This window comes from Sinohyriopsis cumingii, chromosome 15, assembly GCF_028554795.1.
Source record: "Sinohyriopsis cumingii isolate HCF-2022 chromosome 15, ASM2855479v2, whole genome shotgun sequence".
NCBI classification, from domain to species: Eukaryota; Metazoa; Mollusca; class Bivalvia; order Unionida; family Unionidae; genus Sinohyriopsis; species Sinohyriopsis cumingii.
Window position 1 is genome coordinate 10,304,705 of NC_142975.1, and position 25,007 is coordinate 10,329,711.

Genomic DNA, 25,007 nt, shown 5'->3' on the forward strand with positions numbered 1-25,007 from the left:
ACAAAAGGAATAATGGAACTATATTATATTTAAAATAGGTAAAGTGGTTTGCTTACAGCAGATCTGTACTTCACAATATCTTTAAGCTGTTCTCTTTTCTCTATGATGGTATTCTCAAGGTCACTTGATATCAACCCCTCAAAGAGATATGCGATATCAAGCCCAGACTGACAAAGCTGAAAATGAAAGAAAAATAAATCGCACAAGTCCCTGGTAACTTATACAAACAATTTGTTAAATAAATTATGTAAATGAGAGAGCTGAACTGCAGATGTTTTTTTAATACATATTCTAAAATAGCATTGGTATACTTATCAAATGTTTTCTTTTCTTATATAATGATGATTACAAAAAAAGTTAAAATTTTGTTAATTTTTTTATAAAAATGTATGTCCATTTAATAATAATCAATCTTTCCTGTAAGTAGTTTTTATTTACATTATTCTACATTTATGATTTTATCTTCCATAAAAATACGTCTATCTCAAAACTGCATAAATTATATTTGCCCTAGGCAAACAGTTTGTACAACTGAGTAATACTGAAATTTTTCAAAATAAGCATCTGAACACTTCACTGTGTATATTATGCCTTTCTTGCAACTTCAAATAACTCTACCTCTTGGCAGTGCTTGCGTGATATTGACACACACTCTGCAACTGTGGTTGAACTTGTTTTACCATCAAATACATGGCGGCTGAAGGTCTTCACAAACAGTTCTAACTCCTGCTTACACCACACAATAAAGGCTGGAAAGACAGGTATTAGTGTTTCATATATAATATGGCTAGAATATTCATCCAACACCGGATAACAACAATATTTTTGGTATTGGCTGTAAATTACATATTGTTCTGAATTCAGAAAACTCTTAACACCATCCTGAATCGAAATTACAATTCACAGACTTGCATTGATGAATATTATTCTTAAACTGATCATGATGCATTTCAAGTTGTCACAGGATTAAACAAGGCTATGAAAAATTCCCAGGTGTTTAAGCAAAGTCTGTGACAATCTAGGACATAAGCAAGAACTAGAATCATCATTTCACAAGACTTGAATCAGAAGCTGACATGGAACAGGTAGATATACAGATGAATTTACACTGAATTTCATCATGCGTGGTAGATCTCACTATATGAATCCCAAAAAGCAATAATGAATAAGCATTGGATTGATCAAAAAGGATGTCTTTTATTCTAAGAGGTCTGAGTACAGTTATTTTTGAAATCATGACAAGTGAAAAATAAATGTTGTCTACACACATATAGATGACATTTACTGAATTAAAGTACTCTACAGATGCATTGCGGAGATTAAATTTTCTTTTGACATGATCCTTTAATCATTTTGTAACAATTCATATCTGGTTGCTAATATAGCATCAAGAAAAGAATGCGAGACAAAATTGTGACTTCCCTTTTTGTATGGCCTGCTGCCCTAAACACTTTTATGACAACCAATATTATTCAGACTTCAGCTATCCCCAACATTACTAATGAAAATTCTTGGCAACTTACTTTTCTGCCAAGAATGGTGGCTCTCAGACAAGTATATTGCATCACAGAAATGCCAATGTTCTTCTGAGACCAATGAAACCAGTCAGGTAAGTCCTAATCTTTCCCAACTAAATGATTTTTACATATGGCTTGTTGGTCAAGAAGGCTGGAGTCCAATAAGTCGCCTATGTATGTTGTAGATGTACAATTTCAAACTTCAGCATCTGTCATTCATAAACATTTCGCCACAGACTTAAAAGACAACATTATTCACAGTTGTGTTCTGGATAATAAGTTCTCTATTTCTTCCAAGATTTAATTCAATGCTGCCATTGATGAGAAAAAAACAGATCTGGCAGAAAACAAAAAAAAAAGATAAATCCATGTCTCAACTTGACATTCATGTACCTGAATAACATCCGTAATGGTTAGGAAATGCCTTCAAGAATTCCTTGCTAGTCTCCAAAAGACTGTTGAAAAACACTGCACACAAACAGCGGATGTACAGAGTGGTGGCCCCTTCAAATTTCAGCTGCCTTATGTTGTACTTGATAATTGCACTACGATTCTTTAGAAAAAGATCACAGGCCTAAATTGGAAAACATTTGTAAAATGAATCAAATTTTGTGTATTTGACCTCAACATGAATAGCAAACTGATAAATGAGAAAGACTGTTAACTCTGAGTGTAGAAAGCCTAGATTGATATGTATCTTGAAGGATAGGAGGACAATGGGTACTGAAGATTGTGTGGGTGTGATTTGGATTTTTAACGTAGCTTTAACAATTTTCAGTCATATCGCTACAATGTCTGCAGTGTGGCAGTTTATAGTGATATCTAGCACTGGGGCATCATGCCAAAGACATGTAGCATGATGTCCCACCCAGTCACATTATTCTGACACCAGGCCAACCAGTCCTAACACAAACCTCTTAATGCTGAGCACCAAGCGAGGTAGCTGTGAGTCCCATTTTTGTAAGTCTTTGGTATGACTCGGCCAGGGCTCGAACCAGTTACCTCCCACATCCGAGGCGAACACTCTAACCACTAGGCCACTGAAGATTAATGTCTTGAACATGGGCTTAAATTATATTGGACACCTCTGAAGTATCTAAAGCAGGAGTTGTCTTCCTTTGATATCTTAGCATTCAAACCTCCAAACAATATTAATGATGCATAAATTAGCCCAAAGTAGACTTCAAACATATACCTGACTTACTCACTTTCCACATTTACATGAATTAATTTTAACACCTACTAAGCACAAAAATAAACTGTGAGGCATGCATCATTTGCATATATACACAAACACACAGCACAGGTTCCAAAGCAGGAACAGCTAATTTTTTGTATATGTTCAACCAGGATGAAAATTTGGCCCCCTATTGATGACTCTATTGGAGCCTCACAATTTCCACATATATTAGTTTTTTCAGGAATGTATTATATGAGTAAATCAGGAGTTTATTGTATTTATGAAAGAAAATAGCTGAATATTGCCTTACAGCCATATTATAGAAAACTGAAATTACTTTTGTTTTACACGCTCAAGGCAAACTAAAATGTACTGAATTTTATTATATACCATCATCATATCCATGACATTTTAACTAAAATTTTAGAGATTAAGAAAATGGACATGGCATTGAAAAAAACTGGGTCACAAATCCACATTTTCAGCTACCTTAGAAATTCTTGCTAACCACCTTTACTTAAAGGAGACTTGGAACATGTTCCATGCATTTTTAGATATTTACATGCATAGTGTGACCAGCTTCATCTCAGGCAGTGTACTGGATCCATACCTGTGCAGACTTGCCAAGTCGTATGAGTTGTGCCACAGCTCTGCGGGCAGCTCTTGGACCTCCTCTCAATGATCTCTCTGGAGACACCTGAAGCTCACTCATCAGGCCCTCTGTCAGCTGCTTGACTCTGTGGTCAATACGGGCTCTGCAATAAGTCATATTGTACTGGATTCTTCGGTCAATATGGGCTCTACGTTAAGTCAGATTGTGTACGATTGTGTAGTCAATATGGGCCCAACAATGCATACATGTGACACTGCATATGGATCTGTGGACAGCATTGACTCTTCAGTAAATCAAACTAAGACAGCATATGATTCTATCATCAACACAGACCATTCAGTAAATCATAATGACAAGATAGGTCACCAATCACCTGGTCCTAGTTTGCTTAGCTGCCAACTCTTATGTGACTTTAGTCATCATCAAAAAGTACAAATAAATGTATAATATTATCTTTTTTTTCTGCATTATCCTATGATTTCAACTAGCCTAAAGGATTACTGCTTGCCTATTATCAATTATGTGTGAGAATCTTACAATTATACACAACAATCCACCTGATTTTTGTTTCTTCCTTTATTTGAATATAATGTTTTCCATGGGTTTATCACCTGTTTTTGATATTATATTCCAGGACTAAGTTTTCCTGATTGGCAGCAGTTTCAATAAGAAATGAAGCACCTAGAGAAACTAGAAACGCAGAAGGGTAAGGGATTGCAAAACATCTCTCTGGTGGTCCCTTTATTGGGAAGTATGAGTCAAAGTGCACAACTCAGGGCTATTCCATTTTTTCCAAAATGGCAGCCAGAGAAGGCAGTTTAAAAAAAAAGTAATATGCCAATAGAGTTCATATAAAAATGATGCAAACTACTAAGCTGCCTATAAGGGTCAAAGTACCTTACCTTGGTCCCAGGTATAATTTACTGGAACAGCCCTGAAAGTACACCGTCTTTTCTTGATGGAGAAATGTGAGTACTGTTTAAAACTGTTTCTGTATTTATATCCCTGGGTTTTATTTCTCATAGGTTCCATCCAGTTAATAAGACAAAAATTTACAATCATAAGATTCACTGATAAAGAATTCAATCCACTGCTATATGATCATAGTTGTTTGAATGAATCTAATATCTCTTACTTACTTAGCTGATAACAGATCTATATTAAAAAAAAGTTTTAAAACCAAGCAGGGGAAATGAGCTACCAAGTGGTTAAATAAGGAAAATAAGTAAAATTAAGGATTCATTATAATACACAAAAATTAAACAATAAAAATAAAAAAATCAACTTAAGAATTGAATAGAATGCTTAAAAGTGATACTAATTATAAATAGATTCATTTCTAATAGAAATGAAGTAACTGACTTGCTTTCAAAAAATGTTTATTATATGTCCCAATATGTGTGTTATATTCATCTTGCATTTTATCATGTGCTTTTATTTGTTGTAGTTAGGTCAAACTGTACGCAAAATGTTTGACATGTCGATCATCTCTGGTAATCTTCATGTCATGAAACATTAAACATCTACCAGCCTTTCTTATTATGTCTGTTTCATGCCATACTCTTCCTTGACATGTCGATCATCTCTGGTAATCTTCATGTCATGAAACATTAAACATCTGCCAGCCTTTCTTATTATGTCTGTTTCATGCCATACTCTTCCTTGACATGTCGATCATCTCAGGTAATCTTCATGTCATGAAACACTGAACATCTGCCAGCCTTTCTTATTATGTCTGTTTCATGCCATACTCTTCCTTGACATGTCGATCATCTCTGGTAATCTTCATGTCATGAAACAATAAACATCTGCCAGCCTTTCTTATTATGTCTGTTTCATGCCATACTCTTCCTTGACATGTTGATCATCTCTGATAATCTTCATGTCATGAAACAGTAAACATCTGCCAGTCTTTCTTATTATGTCTGTTTCAGGCCATACTCTTCCTTGACATGTTGATCATCTCTGGTAATCTTCATGTCATGAAACATTAAACATCTGCCAGCCTTTCTTATTATGTCTTACTCTTCCTATTGCATAACTGATAGACCTGTGATAATTTGTTCAAACTCTTGTTTGGACTTTTAATCAGCCAATACAAGAAATCTGTGCCTTCCGCACATCATTACGAGCACATGTTCACCACTCCTGATCACAACCGATTGGACATGAGAGTAAAGGTACTGAACATTTATTGTTCTCTTTGGACATACATCAAAATCGTGTCAGTCAAGCACTTTCAGTGAAATCAAAAAAGCAAGTTTCTTTTAGGATTAGATTGATAACTATCAAACAGACGAAAATATTAATCTAACTGGATGAATCAAGTTTGATGGAATATGGCAATAAATTATTCAACATTTTAAATATTTCTGGAACTGTTGATGAATGATGATTTCAGTACAAATATACGTCAAAATATCACTGGCTACCAGCTTTTCTGAAACTGGATTAGGTAATTATAGACTGGAAAATATTATCTTTTAACGGTCTCACAATATCTGATATAATTCTAAATTTACTCTTAAAAATGAATCTATGTAATTATTACCACCAAATTATTTTGTGTGTTAGGTGAATCGTACTGTTATTTGAAAATTCCAGAGAATCTGACCCTCAAGGTGTGCAAGTGAAATGTTGCAAATTCGTTTTAAGTATTAAGAATTCATAAGACATATTGTGATACTGAACTAAATATTGTGAATTTGTTGGAAATATTGTGTCAGAATTCATTGGAAATGTGAAACCATTTGAAATGTTGTGAATTTAGAAGAAATATTGTGAATTTAGAAGAAATATTGTGAAGTCAATAGAAATATTGTGAAGTTATAAGAAATGTTGAGAATTCATTTGAAATATTGTGATTTTTTTTTGTTTTCATTGTTTTCATGGTTTTACTAATAACTACATTTTGTTAGTACTTAAATTATTAACTTGGGAAGGAAATCCTTTAATTTGTCTCAATATATATTGGGGTTTTGATCTGTGGTTTATAGCAATCACAAATCTCCCATGAATTAAAGGGCAACAGATTTACATGCTGACCTGAACTCTTTCAAGCTTGGGCTTTTGCTGGACTCTTTCAGATGTTCATTCACTGTAAACAGAAATAAGGTCATTGAATGAATGCCACATGTTTTTGTTAATATAATCAATTAACTCTGATCATATGTAATTTATAAAAAACAAAACTATATAGATCAAAATCAAATCAATTTAAACAAAAGCCATATAGATTAAAACCAAAGTCATACAGATCAAACCAGTCATACAGATCAAACCTAAGCCATATAAATCAAACCCAAAGCCATAAAGATCAAAACCAAAGTCATATAGATCAAACCCAAAGCCATATAGATCAAACCCAAAACCATATAGATCAAACCAAAGCCATATAGATCAAACCCAAGGCCATATAGATCAAAATCGAAGCCATACAGATCAAAACCAAAGCCATATAGATCAAACCCAAGGCCATATAGATCAAAATCGAAGCCATATAGATCAAAACCAAAGTCAAGAAATCTACTACTATGAAAAATTCAAAAAATCTATTACCATGAAAAACACAAGCAAAGTATTGGCAAACTTTGTATGTTATCTGTGATTCAATTTGTTTTAACAAGAAAACTATAACAAGTGGGACAAATATGTTACTACATTATTAATGTGCTGCAAAATCCTTTACAATAACAGAACAAAACAAAACAGCAAGATAAGCAAATAATGTTTCATATACTCACAAGGGTTGTTGCTACAAAACATACTTGGGACCAAGGTAGACATTTTCATTGTGGAATAGTCACCTAGTGCATTTACAATTTTGTTATCATTTTCATAATTAATACACTGAATAATCTGACTACCCTGTAAAAATGCTGCATTCTCTGGGTACCATGTATGTTTACCATCTGAATTCGCATATAAGTCTAGTCCAACTGAAAACAACATAGACCATAATCTGCCATCACATAATGCATTGACAGATCAGGTCTATCTTGCTTTTGATTTAATGATCACTCCTAAAAAACTGCCAAGACCCAGATCTTCCAGTGCTTTATGAGTTGGCAGATCTGGATCTATGCAGATCACAGTTGGACTTGACTTAAAGGCAAGTATATACAGTAATTTAAATCTTCTGTTCACTAAGTTTTGCAAAATGATTTGACTCGTTTTGTAAATTTAATTAAATATGAGCACCAATGTAAGATTCTTAATGACACTGTGTTGAATTCCTTAAAAGCCAGGTAAACTGCAAGATTTAAGGAGTAGAATACATCACGAGTCAGGTTCATCATTTATACAGTGATGCGACTGTAAAAACTGCAAAAAAGCACTGAAGGTAGAGGTGTGGTGGTTGCATATTAATATCCAAATATGGGTTAGAATGGATTGCCTCCTTAACAAAAAAAAAATATTGGTTGATGTTGGTGGTGGTGGTTTAATGCCATTTTTCAGCACATGATAAGCTATACATAGCATCAAGTATATTTAGTGGAGGAAGAAACTGGGAAAACCCCAGGAAGAACCAACCCAAGGGAAAGCTACTGGCAAGCTTTCTCATGTACCCACATTCTGCAAGCCAGAGACTCGAACTGACAAAGACAGAGGTGATAGCTGTGATCTATAAAGTCAAGCACTTTAGATCACTTGGCCGTTTGGGGCCCCCATTACATATTTGACTTATTTAAAAACTAAACAAAGTATCTTTTCCTGATAGTTTTCAATGCAATTCTCATCCCACAAAATTCTTTAAGACATTAATAAACATCTAATGCTCATTTGTACCTAATGAAGTATCTACTATATTAGCTAATATTGTAAAAAGATATTAAAAATGTTTTTCTTCAAAACAATCCTATACTTGCCACTGAAATACAAAGAAAGTTCCAACAAATGCTAATTCCATAATTTACAGTAGGCTTTGCCCAAACTAAGTGTACAGTTTTCTGACATTGTCTGTAATGCCAAATGTCTGGTAGTAGTATTTATTAACCCCTATCTCCTCCATGGATAGGTCCTCAACATGTCCAAAATTTCAGTAGAGGCTACAATACTTTAGCTAACTATAAAGTTGCTTTCTAGACAATTCCATCACCAATACATTTGATATAAAATCATTTTCCTGCAATATACTTCACACACTGTCACAATACATGCATGTACAAAAACATGAACAATAATGTGTGTGAATTATGCATAAAAACATGCAAATTACTGTGTGTGAAATACATTGCTCGTGCCTTTGACCATCAACATTTTTGAAAATAAATGAAGCAATTGGTTACTGACAGCTAATCAATACCAAACTTACTGACAGATATCTCATTAGAACAACATATTTAGGCTTTCAGACCTAATTCAGGTCATTTTGTAAGCACAAACTAAAGTGCATTTTACATGGAGCACTAGTTCTCTATATCTGTGACCAGAATATGTAGATGAATATACTAAAATCCAAATACTGATAAAATAACTGAGACAAATATTTGTGTTAAACAAAAGAAATAACCATATCAATACTTGGCCTATATTTTGATGTACCCCACCATGCATACAGCAACATAAAATGATTAGTAGCTATCCAGGAAAGGTTAATTTGATACAAGTTTCAATGTAAGCATCCAGAAATGTAATCCTAATTCAAAACTAAGCTGCCAAACACTGCTGTTGGAATGAAAATCCCTTATCTGCATGAATTTCATCATCTATATCCTGGATTCAGGGTTTCAAACTTTCATATACAGTTTTCTATATTCAGGAAAATACAACTAGAGTCAGGGTCAACAGACTGCCATTCTGCATCCAGTAGTTTGCAATACTGAAACAAGCGAATTAATTAAATAAAACTGACGTACATATTATCTTGGTTGTACAAGGTAGATTGGGATGGATGCAACACATGGTTTCACTGATGCAGTTACCAACTTAAACTGATGCATACCAACAAAAATACCTAAAACACAATGACTGTATAATTAATATGTAATATTTGGCAGAGAACCTTGCATTGGTGCATTTATTTGTATGAGAATCTGTAAATGAATATCATGAAAAGTTGTAATACATGAGTACACCTCACCTCAACTCAATGCATATATAACAGTGATTCCATAATATTTCTCTAAAAAATGTGTCCAAAAAAAATGCAAGGAAACATATCATAATTATGTTTCAGTATGTACATGTATGTGTAAAGCTCACTAATTTGTGTATAAATATAATGCATCTCAAATTTTCTCTTTAAGATTCTAATTTATTTTGAATACATCACTGCTAATAAACTCATATAAACTATGAAACACGATATAGCATGTCTTCAGTAGTATTAATATTTGCCTTACATAAATCTATGTGTAGGGTAAGGGTATATGTAGATAGCAATTACAAAACATCTCCTGATTAATGTCCAACTGGTTAACAAACTTTCTGGATTTCTGCTACATGCTAATACAAAATATCTCATTCACTTATTTTGGGACAGACGCTGCATACAGACTTTTCTGCTTATCAAAGAGCCGATTTATGACCATATGACAACTGAATGACAAAATGGCCAATTGACGACAATTGCTGTGAAATACAGCCAAACCATTATGACCAGTCAGACCCGAGAAAAGTGGACTAAGTTTGATCTTATTTCAGTCAATGCACTTGCTGTACTGAAAAAGGAATGGAAATAAATGCATATTTGTGTGGTTTTAATAAGAGTGGTTTTATTTCAAAGGTAGTTGAAAAAAGTGAAGGTTTAGATTTCCATCTATATTAGGTTACCTTTCTCTACTAAGTCGACAGCGCCTTCAAAGTCTCTCTGGGCGATACACATATCCAAGTTTTCAGGTAGTTCCTGTAACCAATCTTCCTGCAACAGTGTGTCAGTTTCAAACTCGACTAAAGTCGTCTTGTCTTCCTCATCTACAAATGCTGGAAAAAATATAGGAAAATTCCTGTGCATATTTAAAATTCAAATTAAACTTTCTAATCTTACAAAGCAGAATTAACCATTAATAGGATAAAATGTCTGAGTGTATCATTCTTTGAAAGTAGTCACTGTCTGAATGTATCATTCTTTGAAAGTAGTCACTATCTGAATGTAGTCACTATATGAATGTAGTCAATGTGTCTGAATGAGGTCATCCTCTGATGGCATCTATGCCTGAATTTATCTGACTGTAGTCAAGTCACTGTCTGAATGTAGTCATTGTCTGAATGTATCATTCTTTGAATGTAGTCACTGTCTAAATCTATCAGTCTTTGAATGTAGTCACTATATGAATGTAGTCATTGTCTGAATGTAGTCAAGTCCCTGTCTGAACGTAGTCATTGTCTGAATATATCATTCTTTGAATGTAGTCACTATATGAATGTAGTATGTTATGTATATTTGACTTAATTATATCCAACTTAAAATATATTATTTCAATTTAATTGTTTATGTTTTTAAAAAATTATTTTTCATTACATGATATTGTAATGCAAATTTATTCACTAGAGATGATACATTTTTTTAGAAAATAGTTTGACACTGACTGTTAGTTTATAAACACCAGGTGTTGATCTAAATCCTAACTTTGTTGTGGAATTTGTAGCAACCTTTGTAAACAAGTTTTGTTTTATTTTAAAATGATTGGTTGTTTCCAAGGTCATGATAGATATAAATAATTTTTTTAATTTTTTTATTTCTTTGAGTAAAAATGATTGGTTTTCATCAGGGTCACACTGGGTAAATGAGATCTGTAACAAGTACTTGCTTCTATAAACTTCTAGAAGATGATGATGTGATTCATATTTATGTTTTAGAAAGCACATATAGCCCATGTTTTGGAGAATTAATCTAGAAGCTAGGCTGTTAAACTGTTAGTTGTATGTTGTGCTGTTTGTAGTTATTTCAAATTACTTGGTTTGGAGTTATTTCAAATTACTTGGATTCAAAAGAATTAATTCTGTTATTTTTCTGGAAATTGTATGTGGTCATGTAATATTGTGGAACAAGGACAGTTTTTTTTATAAAAATTTATTCAGCTATCAGAAACCAGAGTGATAATTACTGTTTCTACAAGGCACTGTAGACTTCAACACTACAGATTGCAGCATACGTCATCATCTTCCATCTTGGATTCTTTGTTGGGATTCGAACGTGAAATCATTACAACATTTTGTTATTAGGACTACTAAAATTGTATTCTTGGATCATGTTTTGATTGTTTTTGGATTTGATTCTATAAAACCGTAAGTTCATAATTTTTTTCTTCATTTTTAAAAGAATTTTTCCAGGGAAATAAATTATTGTATGTAATTGCTTGTTGTTTTCACTCTTTCTTGTGTTACTGTTTATTCAAGCCTAAACAAGTGACATAAGAAGTCATTGTCTGAATGTAGTCATCTTTAGAATGTAGTCATCTGAATGTAGTCACTGTAAGTTATGAATTTAGTCACTCTGAATTTAGTCAATATTTGAATGTAGTCACTGAATGTAGACATTGTCTGAATGTATCACTCAATTTAAAGGATAATACTTTGATCCTGCTGAATTTCAATGACAAAAAGAACATAGCAGTAAACTCACATTATCTCTCCCCTTTAGTCAACTATTCCTTTCTTTAAAATATGCAAATAGGGATTCACCCTGAAACCTCTCCCCTCAAGGAAAGGATTGATATTCTACAACTACTGGGCACCTGGACAGTGACCCCAAGTCATATCTGAAAATACAAAGTGACTGTCATAGGCATTAAGATAAGCTGCTTGCCATACTCATACAAAAAACCCACAGAAACAAGCACACATTCAAATGAGCAAGATCACAGTCTCTACTAAAAAGGGATGAATACAGTGAAATCAACTACTGGGCACTAAGTATCAGAACAACCTTTGTGTTGCCTAGTGATGAAACACAATGGACAGAAAATAACAGGTCTATCAACTTCATACATATCAATCCAGAAAGAAAGCAAGAAAATTTAGCTGGTAGGTTAAAAATATTACCTATTAAAGACCGAATCTGTTTGAGAAAAGCCAAATTAATGTACAGGATATCTCATAATAGTGCTCCTGAATATTTACAATCACTATTCCAGTATAGGCTACCTGGTAATACTTCCCACCTGCGTTCCATGTCTATCAAACGGTATAAAATTCCCAAACCAAATAAGGAGTTATTTAAAAAAAGTTTCCAATACTCTGGAACTCTGCTCTGGAATAGTATTCCAGTTGAGTTTAGAAATGCCCACTCTATTTCCTTCTTCAAAGCCCAATATATCCAGTGGTTTCAGAGATGCAGCTAAAATATATAAATTCCTTTGTATGAGGGCTTCAATGTAGATTAGTTGTTAGCTAATTTTGTTACCCTCTTTAAATAAGGTCATTATTATACGTAACAAGTTCATGCTTTTGTTTTTTTATGATAGACAAGTATACTACATGGCCAAATGACCATCACAACTTACATGTCTTTGATGCCTCTTCCACTTTGCTCAGTGAAGCAGCACTCTGTTGCTCAGCAAGTCTCTGTACCACTTCTTTCTTCTGTTTGTCTCGGGAAGCTTTCTTTTTCTTAGTTTCTTCAAGAATGTCAAGCCACTGCCGCTGTAAAGATAAACATGGATCTGAAATTTTGGTTCTTAGTCTCAAGATGATGCCATGAATTTACATTACTCTGGTGCTGGTTCACCATATTTATATAGATTAAACTATGATTATGGTGGAGAGATTTCCATAAAGGGAAAATAAGTAAGAGTGAAATTTTGAAAACGTTAAGTGAATTTTTATATTTATTAGTATTTTATCTGCTTGATTTTGTCCATCTGGCAATTCTTTAATACAGCTATTACTGTTTCATTCTGATTCTCAAGCATTTGGCTGCAGGGTCATACACTTTGTTTGCATATCCTTATTAGCAACACCCTTCTATCAAAAGTACCATAATACTTGCTTACATGTTGAGTCCAACTGCAAACACCCGGATCCTAAAGAGCCAGCTGATCTGGGTCTACACAATTATTAGTAATCAGCAGTACAAACAATGCATACCCTGTTGGCATATTATGTATTCTGTCATGAATGGACCCAATGAGTACATGCCTTCAATATGGTGCCCTAAAGATCACATGTAAAAGGATGAAAAGGTAGTGAAAATGCCAGATGGCAGCTCTCAAAGCATCATCCCATGTGGAGTGGAGCGATTTAAGTAGGCCCAAGAGCTGCAATAGTTCTAACCTTGTGGGCTTTAATTATCATAGAAAAAGGTCTCTATCTGGGTGGAACTAAACAACATTCTTGATAGTGAGGAAAATGAAATGGTAGCCACATAAATATCAAAGGAACCCTTGAGAGGTAGAAGGAGACAAGTTTATCCCTCTAGAGGAAACCAAAAAAAACCACAAGGCCCTAACTGAGACTATTTTGACCATCCCTAACACAGATATAAATGAGACTTGGAGTCCCAGTAGCAACTGAAACTAATTATCTGAAGGTAACTAATTCTTAGTCATAAACTTGGGAAGGCAAAGAAATGTGTGTGTGTGTGTGTGTGTGTGTGTGTGTTTGAATTTTTAATGTAGTTTTAAAAGATTTTCAGTCATGCTGCTACTATTTGCTGGATTTGTGAGATAGTAGTAGGCCTAAGGTATTATGATTGGATAATGTATTCAAAAAAGAAAGGCTACAACCAACATTTATCGAATCTCATCCGAGTCACCAGAACAGAGAGAGCATCATCATCCCAAACACTCTCTCATGGCAAGACAGGCCTGTGCTTTCCAGTATCTCTCTACGTAAAAAAAAATGCCAAATTTGGGTCTTCTTCCTCAATTGCGGTTAATGGGACTAACACTACTAGCCATCCTCCTAGGCAAATAGGATTGCTGATTCCTTCTCAACAGCCCACATCCTTTTTGTTGGACAAGGCTAGAGCATATGAAGTAGGTCTCCAGCCTGTTAAGTCCACCATACCTTTAAATCAAGGGAGGCACATCCACAATTTAACAGGGAATAAAGACTCAATAACAGGTACTGGGGGAGGGGCTAAATCCCATAGGGATTAAACAGGAGCATAGGAAAGGGGCAAGCAAAATCTGACTAATTATCCCCTTAGGGATTACATAGTAACAGAGAGCACTGGGGGTGACGGGGGGGGGGGGGGGGGGGTAACTGATCGACTGCCCTGATCAATAACCAAAACCAAGTGCCTGCTTGCTGTAATAGTGGTCCAGTGACTGGTAACTGGAGACACCAGCCCACCTAAGATCTGTGCAAGATGGCTGCTCTTCCTTGTCATCTGGAAGGCATGTCCTACTTATATCAATCATCACCACTATGCCTACTTTGTGAGGTCACAGATCATCCATGACAGGAAGGCACTACTCTTAGGCATATTTCCTCCTTGGAAGGGACCAAGGACCTAACCATCACCAGCAATGATCGTTGGACTATTGACAATCTCCGAAGCATGCATAACCAGTACACAACATAGAGATTGGGTGAGTATCCCACAAGGGTTTCTTGTGCCTGCAATTACCTATACCTTGTGACAAATTAGGCTTTTGAAGGCAAACATTTTTTAAAAAAATAAACATGACAACTGGGAACAAAAATAGGTAAGTAATACTTACGCCAACACCACTTACAAAGAAGGGGAACAACACATAGAATCACCATTTAATAAGCAAGGTACAAAACCCCTTCAAAATTTACAAATGGAAATTACTGATAATCATTAGTTAAAAAATGCAAGAGTTGGGGAGAAAAAACACATACGAACAGATGATGGGCCAAAAAGACTTTTAAAATAATAACAAAGGCAAACTGATGAGCATCTTGACTTACATGAACTTGCACAACAGTCCAAGGAAAATGAGGAAAGATATTCTTTATGCTGGCAATGACAAAGTAATCAGACTGGACGACGTTTTTAAAATTTTGGATCTCCAAGTACAAATTGGATGAGAGAATAGCTTGGAGTGGAAAGAAAAGGAATCTGACAGCAGCAAAAAATGTACAGTAGTCTCACTCTTATAAGGACACCCCTTCTGCACTGGGAAAGTGGCCGTATAAGAGAGGTGGCCTTCCAGAGGGGGACCATATTTATGAAATCTGCATGTATATGTATATAGTAAGAAATGTGTATATATATATATATGTATATAGTAAGAAATGTGTATATATATATATATATATATATATATATATATATATATATATATATATATATATATATATAACTTTAATATCTTCATGTAAAGGTAACATTAATTATTAAAATGTTCTTGTCTTATATAAACAAACATATTTCAATGTACAGTAGTCCCCCTCTTGAACGGCCCCCGTGACCAGAGGCCACCCGCTCCTTACGGCCAGAATCCGTTGGCACCAACGAGTTTGTGTTCAAAAGTACCCCTCACGAAAGGCCACCTGGCTAATGCGACCAGCATATTAGTGCAATAATATAAAATGTAACCCTCACAAGTGGCCGTATTTTATTTTGATATGCATCCAGAACCAGTATTTTATTCATAACGTGTGTTAAGTAATCCAATTTCTGTTTCCCAATGTCAGATTTTCGTTACTGAAAGAAATGTTGACTAAAGTACATGTACCACTAAGGTTAATATTATATCATTTACGCCTCACAAGAAGCCACATTTATTCCATAAAGCCGAGAAAGACTCAAAATTTAATCCATACAAAAGGGCAAGTACATGTAATCCAATTAGCCTTACTGCTGTGTTATCATAAGATGTCCAGTTTAGTCACTTCGATAATTGTTAAGATTACAATTATTGAACAGTAGTAAGAGTTGAAAAGTGGCAGCATCGATGAACAATACACAAGTCAGCAGGAAAATGGTTTGATAGCCTTTATGGCTTCCCTTAGTAAGATGTTCACTTTGATAATTAGTGGCTATTACTACTGACAATAATTGTCAAAATTACAAATCCTAATGGCCACAAGGTCAAATCTGCATGATGTTAAATGGTACATATTGAAGCCATTTTGGCTTCACTCACTTAGTGTAAAGAAATGTATAAAAACAATAGGGTACCAGACTGCGACTAACGAATCACGTAACAAGATCACTTCCTTTAAAAACACACGGCAATTTGTTTAGATGCATAAAAAATTATTTTATCAGTATTGTAGTTGGCAACATGAATAACTTACTGCAAAAAGATGAACATGTCATCGAGGAAAAGTAAAATTCTCAGTTTAGAAGAGAAAGTGAAAGTAATTCAACTGACCAAGAGGTTCGGGGGGGTGGGGGTGGAGGATCCTTGCAGAAAACTAATGTCGGAAAGACTCAGATAAACAATATCGTGAAAAGTAAGGAAACAATTCTGCAGAAGTAGGAAGGTGAAATGAATGGAGAAAGGAAGATTGTTTGAGCCAGGAGATGTTTGTATCCTGATTTGAATGACAAGAAAAAGCAACAATTTTGTCAGTTGAATTGGGATATGACAACTTCACCACAAGTAACGGATGGTTGCACAGATTTCAAGTATGACACAACGTTAATGCAGGGGATATGACAGCAAGGATGTTTTTAATTGTGACAAGACTGGTTTGTTTTTTAGACTGTTACCAACAGAGTGACAGATGATGTGATCTGTAACATAATTAAGAAGACAGTTTTAAAACTATATCAATGGTTATTCATAACATTCTTTTGAAAATGATGAAACAGTTTGTTTTTCATTTATTTCACAATATGCATGTGATATTTTAATGAAAATATTAAATGTTTTAGAATTAAATGTAACTTTCTTCACATGTATTTACTATTCGCATTTGTCATCCCCCTCTAGAAAGGCCACTTCCCTGCTGCAGTAGGGGTGGCCTTATAAGAGGGGGACTACTGTAACATAAATTAATAGTTCTTATTCTTAGGTGTGAACTGTGAGTTGGGTATTTTTGGCACGAGTATTGCAAAACCATTCAAAAACATTATTTAAATCTCGGTACATGTATATACATTGTTTCATATTTAAAATAACTGTCTTTCCATTTATTCCATTTTCTCCACCACAACATGATTCTCCTTATCTGTTAAGATTTTGTTTATCTGAGTCTTCCCAGCATAATATTTATCTGCAAGTGAACTCTCCCCATTGTCGATAAGTCAAATAACTTTTACTTTTCCTTCTGGAGTATTATTTCTCTGTTTATGTGATGACATGTTAAAGTTTTGTAACATGTCATCACAATTTATTCCTAACTGTACAGTATTGCAATTTAATTATGCACATGAAACTTTTGTAGAGTAAATGAAATTTCTTGTTTATCAAGGATGTGATACATGTACTGTCACATGATTTTATGGTCATTTTCTGGTATCCTGTTTTGTTCACGGTTAATTTTCTATGAGTGTTGATCCAGAAAATTTATATATACCCTACGCTGACCATGTTATGATCTTGACAATCACACCCAGGTGTATTCATTAAAAAAAACCACAAAAAAAACAAACAAAATACAGCTGTTTAAGCCCAAAACTCTATCAAAACATTGCTGACCCCATTTCTCTAAGCGTCATCATTAATAATACTTATTATTTCTTTGAATCAAAACCTGATATCCAGAAGCAGACATCGGGAAAGATAATCAGATTACTTACTTGACCATATGAATTAAATATTAGTTCTGGACACATATTAATCATAAAATGTTGTAAGGGGTAAATTTTAAATTTTTACACTAATATATTGTCCGCTGCTTGGGTTAGAGTGACAGCCTTCTTTAGTGGTACTTTTGAACACAAACTCATTGGTGCCAAGGGATTCTGGATGTAAAAAGCTGGTGGTCACTGGTCAGGGGGAGGGGCATTCCTGTGGGGGACTGTGGTATTATACTGCTATTATAAACAAATTAAGTGAAGCAGAGTAGCATGATATTGACATCAGAGGAATTTAAAGCCCTCAATCCCCCTTTCAAGTACAAATAATCAACAGGCATTAAGGAGAAGAAAAAAAATCACCAAAGTCTTTTGGTAGAGAGAACAGAATGGTAGAAACCTCCTGAATTCCATGTCCCCTCATTCTAAATTCTATACTCTGCCAAAATACTATATAATTCATCGTATCACAAAGCAACAAATATGGGAGTCATCATGCCATGGAGAAAAAAACAGGGGAGTAACTGCACACACAAGGTAAAGATTTCTTAGGAGATTATTAAGATAGAAGTACAATTTCCAACTTGAATACTCTACCTTTGATTTGGCACTATCAGTCTGGTAAATCTTGGAGGCAGGAAACATAAGTATCTTGAATGCATTCTTAACAGGCCCAGCATCCCTCACATTTACAACTGCAAGATTGTCAAGTTCGTACAGTCCCTGGAATCTATAGCGCACTGGACCCCGCCTATATAAGACACACACAATCCATTGTAAACAAATGTTCTGCGTTGAATTTTCAAGCCTAATGTGTAAAGAGTAAAGTCTGTCTCCAGAAATAAACTCTTCTGCTAGCAAGACAAGTCTGTTAAGCCAGGTGGTCATATCTTTGTGATTAAATTATGTTTCATATTACATGCAGGGCTTAAAAATGTACAGTGTATTCATTAATACTACTAATGCTTGACAAGTAAATGTTCCAAGTCACTTGCACTGCTGGACAAGTAGCCAACTGACAAACCATACAAAATCTCAGCATTGTGAATTTGTCTTCCACACTGATTCTAAATCATTTAGTTCAACACACAAACTTAATCTCCCCTCTGTGGAATAAAAAATATCATTTAACAGCTAATTACATGATGACTGCTTATCAGGAAGTTAAACCCTGACTCTGGATCATTCTCTGATTCATGCTGAACCCTATCTGAATCACATTCTGATTCATGCTGAACCCTTGCTATCTGGATCACTCTGTAAGCCAAGCCAAATCCTATTGGGGTCATTCTGTAAGCCAAGCCAAATCCTATCTGGATCATTCTGTAAGCCAAGCCAAATCCTATCTGGATCATTCTGTAAGTCAAGCCAAATCCTATCTGGATCATTCTGTACGCCAAGCCAAATCCTATCTGGGTCATCCTGTAAGCCAAGCCAAATCCTATCTGGATCATTCTGTAAGCCAAGCCAAATCCTATCTGGGTCATTCTGTAAGCCAAGCCAAATCATATGTGGGTCATCCTGTAAGCCAAGCCAAATCCTATCTGGATCATTCTGTAAGCCAAGCCAAATCCTATCTGGGTCACTCTGTAAGCCAAGCCAAATCCTATCTGGATCATCCTGTAAGCCAAGCCAAATCCTATCTGGATCATTCTGTAAGCCAAGCCAAATCCTATCTGGATCACTCTGTAAGCCAAGCCAAATCCTATCTGGATCACTCTGTAAGCCAAGCCAAATCCTATCTGGATCATTCTGTAAGCCAAGCCAAATCCTATCTGGATCACTCTGTAAGCCAAGCCAAATCCTATCTGGATCATTCTGTAAGCCATGCCAAATCCTATCTGGATCATTCTGCAAGCCAAGTCGAACCCTATCTAGATTGCACTATTAATAGCCAAACTGAACCAATTCTCTATTGCACTCTGAGAATAGCCGAACTCTATCTGAATTGCACTGAACCAAGCTGAACCCTATCTGGATCACACTTTGATTAATGCTGAACCCTCGCTATCTTGATCATTCTCCGAGTCAAGGTTTACTTGTCTGTCATTATTTACAAACATTACAAAGAATTTTACATTTAAACTGAAAAAAAAATCATCAAAATGTGTTTGAATTTATTAACTCAGCAATTTAACAGCAAAATAATGTAATCATAACTACATATTCCTAATTATGAAAGTTTGCACCTACAGAGTATAATATCATTTTATATTTGTATGTTATAATGGGAATAAATAATTCAGATTGACTGTATTGGACTGGAAGTTATATATAGCTTACCATTTACACAGGAGTGTTACCAACCTTTGTGTTCTGTATGCAACTAAAAGAAGTAGTATCCTTTCCACACAATCGATTACGGAGTTTCGTAATCGGTTATCCTACTACTTGACTCAAGCAACTGATGATCGATTATAATCGATAATCAGAACAACACTAGTGGTCTTAATTAAATTATTTACCTTCTACCATTTAAACATACAGTTAATCAACTGTCACAGTGACACCTGCAAACTCTTCCAAGACAACCTTATTAAATGCTAAATCAGCATCTAAGCTGGCTTTGAGAACTTAATGATTCTTTTGTAAGACAGTTATAGTCTCCAGTCAATTACAACAGACTGATCCAGTGGCCTAGTGGTTTGAGCATCCCGGGAGGTTACAAGTTCAAACCCATGCTGAGTCATACCAAAGACTTATAAAAAGAGGTACTAACAGCTGCCTCACTAGGTGCTCAGCATTCAGAGATTAGTATTAGAACTGGTCATCCTGGTGTCAGGATAACATGACTGGGTGGGACATCATGTTACATGTCTGTGGCATGATGCCCCAGTGTTAGACATCACTATAAACTGCCACACTGCAGACATCATAGTGATATGGCTCAAAAATTGTTAAAGTTATGTTAAAAATCAAAATCACACACAATTACAACATATGAATTGTGCTGACATCACTCTAATATTGGTGCATAGGACAGTCTAATTTCTTGTTAAAATCATACACTGTAAACAAATCCAAGGTATTACCTATAACTGTCAAAATCTGCACTAATACAGTCAAAAACAAATTGTAAGTTCTAATAAAATGTATATATCTTTGCTTTTTCTTTCTTTTGTTGGTCAATATTTTACTGATCTTATGCAGTGTTAAGAGACAGTTCAAATGATATGTGCCAAATAGATTTATCAGCTCATGGAGTTGTGCTCATTGTCATGTCCTACTGATGAAGAAATGAATGGTTGAAGCAAAAAAATTATATCTTGAGAAATTATTAAGTACAAGCATATTGATTATTTTGACATCTTATAAGTATAATTCTACCTATGATACCCGAGCTCATTTGTGTTTGCTTACAATGAGTACTCAAACTTTACTGATACACAAATTTGTGTTTGCTTACAATGAGTACTCAAACTTCACTGATACACAAATTTGTGTTTGCTTACAATGAGCACTCAGACTTTACTGATACACAAATTTGTGTTTGCTTACAATTCAGCTTTATTGATATTAAAAATCTGCCATGGTTAGCACAGTCAACTGCCAAATCCGGTTTTAGGTATCACTGCTTACAAGATAAAGAAAATAATGCTTGAATACCAATTTTTTATTCTGATATATAGGAAAACATATGCTGATTTGAATGTTTGGTTATTCATTTCAGATCAGTGCGGAATGACATTAGTTTGATGAATGTACAGCAAACAACACAATAAATATCTTTGGTATTTAATGTATTAATTGCATGTCAGAGAAAGTGAGAAAGAAGTGAAGCCGTAAGCAGTTGCTGAAAAGTGATCTGAAAATAGCAAAAAGTGAACATGAGTTTAAATTAATAAGAATTTGAAGAAAGAAAAAGGCTATGAATTCAGAATCTAGGTAGCCCTGTTGATATTGATGTTTTTTTTTAAACGTAACAAATGTCTATGCAAACATTCTACATATTCCAATGAGCCTGAGTTGTATGTACCTGTCCACAATGACAATTACTTTCCAATGAAAATAAATATTGTGTATCCATTCATCCATATCTAATGCCTTGAAATTTTGCAAAACAGCAGCCATAAAGATAAGTTTTCCTCTTTATTTTCTCTTTATATCTGCTGCCATTCCTGACTATTTACTGCTCAATAAACTAGTTATTTACACAGTACTTTTCTCACTGACTGTAACCACAATGAAAACTCATCTTCAAAATAGTAATGGATATATTAATTCCCAAAATTTCTGACTGTTTGGCAGCATGAAGGTGCACAATGCTTGCATGTCTATTCATGGTGATGAGTTGTTACATACCTACCCATCCAATGCAGAGCTTCAATATGGAGCAAGCATGGGCAAGATTAACTTGCCCAGCTGTGATGGGCATAGAAATAAAAAACTGTACAGCATTTGAAGTGCAAACACATGAAAATCTGGCAAAGGAAGTGAACCAAATATGGCATGTTGTTGCTATTATTGTCAAATCTAAACCACAAAGTGTGTGTGTGTGTGTGTGTGTGAACAAAATAAGGCATGTTGTTTATATTATTGTCAAATCTAAACCACTGTGTGTGAGTGTGTGTGTGTGAAGATAGACCGAGGTGCTATCAATATGAGCATGACCCAGGGTCTCATTCAACACCCCATCGGACATCTATCGGGTATCAGAGATATTAACTGTCAGAAATGTCAGAACTGCAGCTGCAGGCTTAGAACTAGCAAGTAGTAACATTTCATTGCCAATTTGACAATATGTCACAGAAGTCTGCATAAGTTCTTTTTTATTGATCATTAGTTTGAATGCACCTCCTGGTAAATTCTAAGAATCACCAAACTATCAGCAGACCAATATCAATTGTACTGATTATTAATAACAAGCTCATTCGTGATGAAAATACAGTTATAAGTCCATAAATAATTTACTGGTCATATTCCTGAGTCCTATCTGATTTGTAATCTTGGTAGAAAAAAAAATTATTCCATATTTTTCTGAAGAAGAAAATGCACAGAAATGGTAGCCAAATCTGCAACTTGCTACTGTGTACAACTACAATCCTGCAACTTGAGTCATTTTAGTTTTACCTGACTCCCTTCTCCAAAAAGCCCTGCCCCTGGATCAAAATGTTAAAACCATTCTACAACATCTTCAGAGCACCTCAAACCTCCATTTCAAAAAATGCATGGGGATAATTCAAAATGATTCAGAATTTGGGCAGTAAGAAGTTACTCAATTATTCTCAAACACTGTCTAATTTGTTTAGTATTAGAGCAACTATGTTCTATCAGGAAATCCCCACTAGTCTCACTACATTCAACAGATTGAGTGAAATATGCACAGCAAATATTAAAGTCACTAAAAAGGCATTTCCAAAAATGGAATTTATCTAGAGAACAATTGAGATTAAAGTGAGAATGTTGACAATGAAGACTGTGACTGAACAGATTTTCAGACAGCTTTCTTGTTTATCACATGACTACAGTGTTATTTATGTTAATATACCAATGTAAAAATATTCCGATATTTCAGACTTGCAATAACTTCTCATAACATCACAAATGATGTCAATATCATGCAAAGGAAAGGTGTAATGAGTGTGACACTACATGTATTTAACAACACTATTCTGCCATTTAGTCAATAAAATATGTATTTTTCATCATGTGATAAACATCATTTAAACATGTGCTCATTTCAAATGAAATTTATGAAACGTTTAAAATAATTTCAATCATTTGCTCATGGAGACAGGCATATTATGTAACTGCTTTCATAAATTTCATTTTGACATAAAAACAAGACAAAAATGCCATACACTCAATGATAATGATTCATGGGTACTACATGAAATCATCAATTTGAATGTACAAACCAAACATACTTATTAGAATCCCATTACAGTACACACAACATTACTTACCAAATAGCATTGGAAAATGTAGGGAACAGGACATTTTTCAATAACAGCTGTGTCGGATGTGAAAACCTGAACAGAATGTGCACAGTATACCAAATGCAAACAAGCTTGTAGTAATCTCAACTGTTTATTATAAAATATCACATTCTAAATTGAGTTACTAATTATATATTAATGCTACTACGACTCTGACTGTAATATGAAATTCACTATGTACTATTCTTGATGACTTTCTTAAGAGTGTGTAAATCCTAAACCTCAGTTGAAAAGACAGCAACTCAAAGATAAGCAAGTGTTATTACCACCTGTACATGCTTATAAACTGAGCACAATTGCACACTGCACAGACCCAGATCTGTCATTGCATAATGCACTGTTTGATATGGATCTTTACAGTCTTTTAAAAAAAAAACAACAATCAGCAGATCAATAAGGACCTGATCTGCCAGCGAATTAGGTGGCACTCTACAGTTTCCTATTTTGCACAGGGTTAGGATTTTAAAGAAAAAGAATTTTTCTGGCTTTCCTCACTGGTTATACTGGCTATTTAAAAATGACCTTGTATGTCATAGGTATAATTCAAAGAACCTTTAATTCCCTTTATTTTGGTGTATGACTGATGGGTGTAATATGGGTTATAGAGTATACAGCTTGGTCTTACTCCAGATGTGCACCTTTCAAAAAGTGCTAGCTCCACTTGGTCATTTTCACTTCCTGAACTTCAGGTGTAAATTGTATAAAAAAAGAGCCAGTAATTTTTTTACATTTGATATATTTGGTATTTCATTCATTGCACTTTCAGAAGCTGGTATTGTCTAGTCTGGCAAAATTCATTTTCCCTATTTTAATAGCTGCTATGCATAGTGTATTTTAAACTAATTCAGGCTGATTTTTTAGCCCAAGGGGGCAGTCATTTTAGGTAGCAGTGTGCCTAAATCACGTACAATTTCCAAAAGTACAATCTCCAAAGAAATATCATCCACATTACATTAATGTAGTATAGAGGTATGCCAACATTCTCTCCACTGTGCATGTTTTAAATGTAAACAAAAGTACATAATAACTGGTGAGAACCCCATAAAGAGAACATAGGTATTATTATTGTATGATTTAATTTTGATTGTATGTCTGAAACATTTAAGTTGCAAGCATCAAAACAGTCCTTCTGAATAATTCTCCTGCATTTCCC

At 34.6% G+C, this 25,007-nt stretch overlaps 1 protein-coding gene across 2 annotated transcripts in view; it reads right to left on the bottom strand.

Annotated features, from left to right (window-relative positions):
- LOC149781252 (exocyst complex component 8-like) overlaps window positions 1-25,007 on the bottom strand; it is a 51,278-nt gene that overhangs the window by 9,605 nt on the left and 16,666 nt on the right. The window contains exons 6-14 of one of the 2 annotated variants that reach the window (XM_089935334.1): window positions 23,822-23,887; window positions 18,513-18,666; window positions 12,757-12,895; window positions 10,085-10,234; window positions 6,356-6,407; window positions 3,308-3,452; window positions 1,911-2,091; window positions 619-749; window positions 57-176 (exon numbers count right to left, since the gene is read on the bottom strand). In XM_089935334.1, the coding sequence (XP_089791460.1) occupies window positions 57-176; window positions 619-749; window positions 1,911-2,091; window positions 3,308-3,452; window positions 6,356-6,407; window positions 10,085-10,234; window positions 12,757-12,895; window positions 18,513-18,666; window positions 23,822-23,887 (1,138 nt within the window). The remainder of the gene's footprint in view (window positions 1-56; window positions 177-618; window positions 750-1,910; window positions 2,092-3,307; window positions 3,453-6,355; window positions 6,408-10,084; window positions 10,235-12,756; window positions 12,896-18,512; window positions 18,667-23,821; window positions 23,888-25,007) is intronic. The other variant, XM_089935335.1, reaches the window with a different exon arrangement.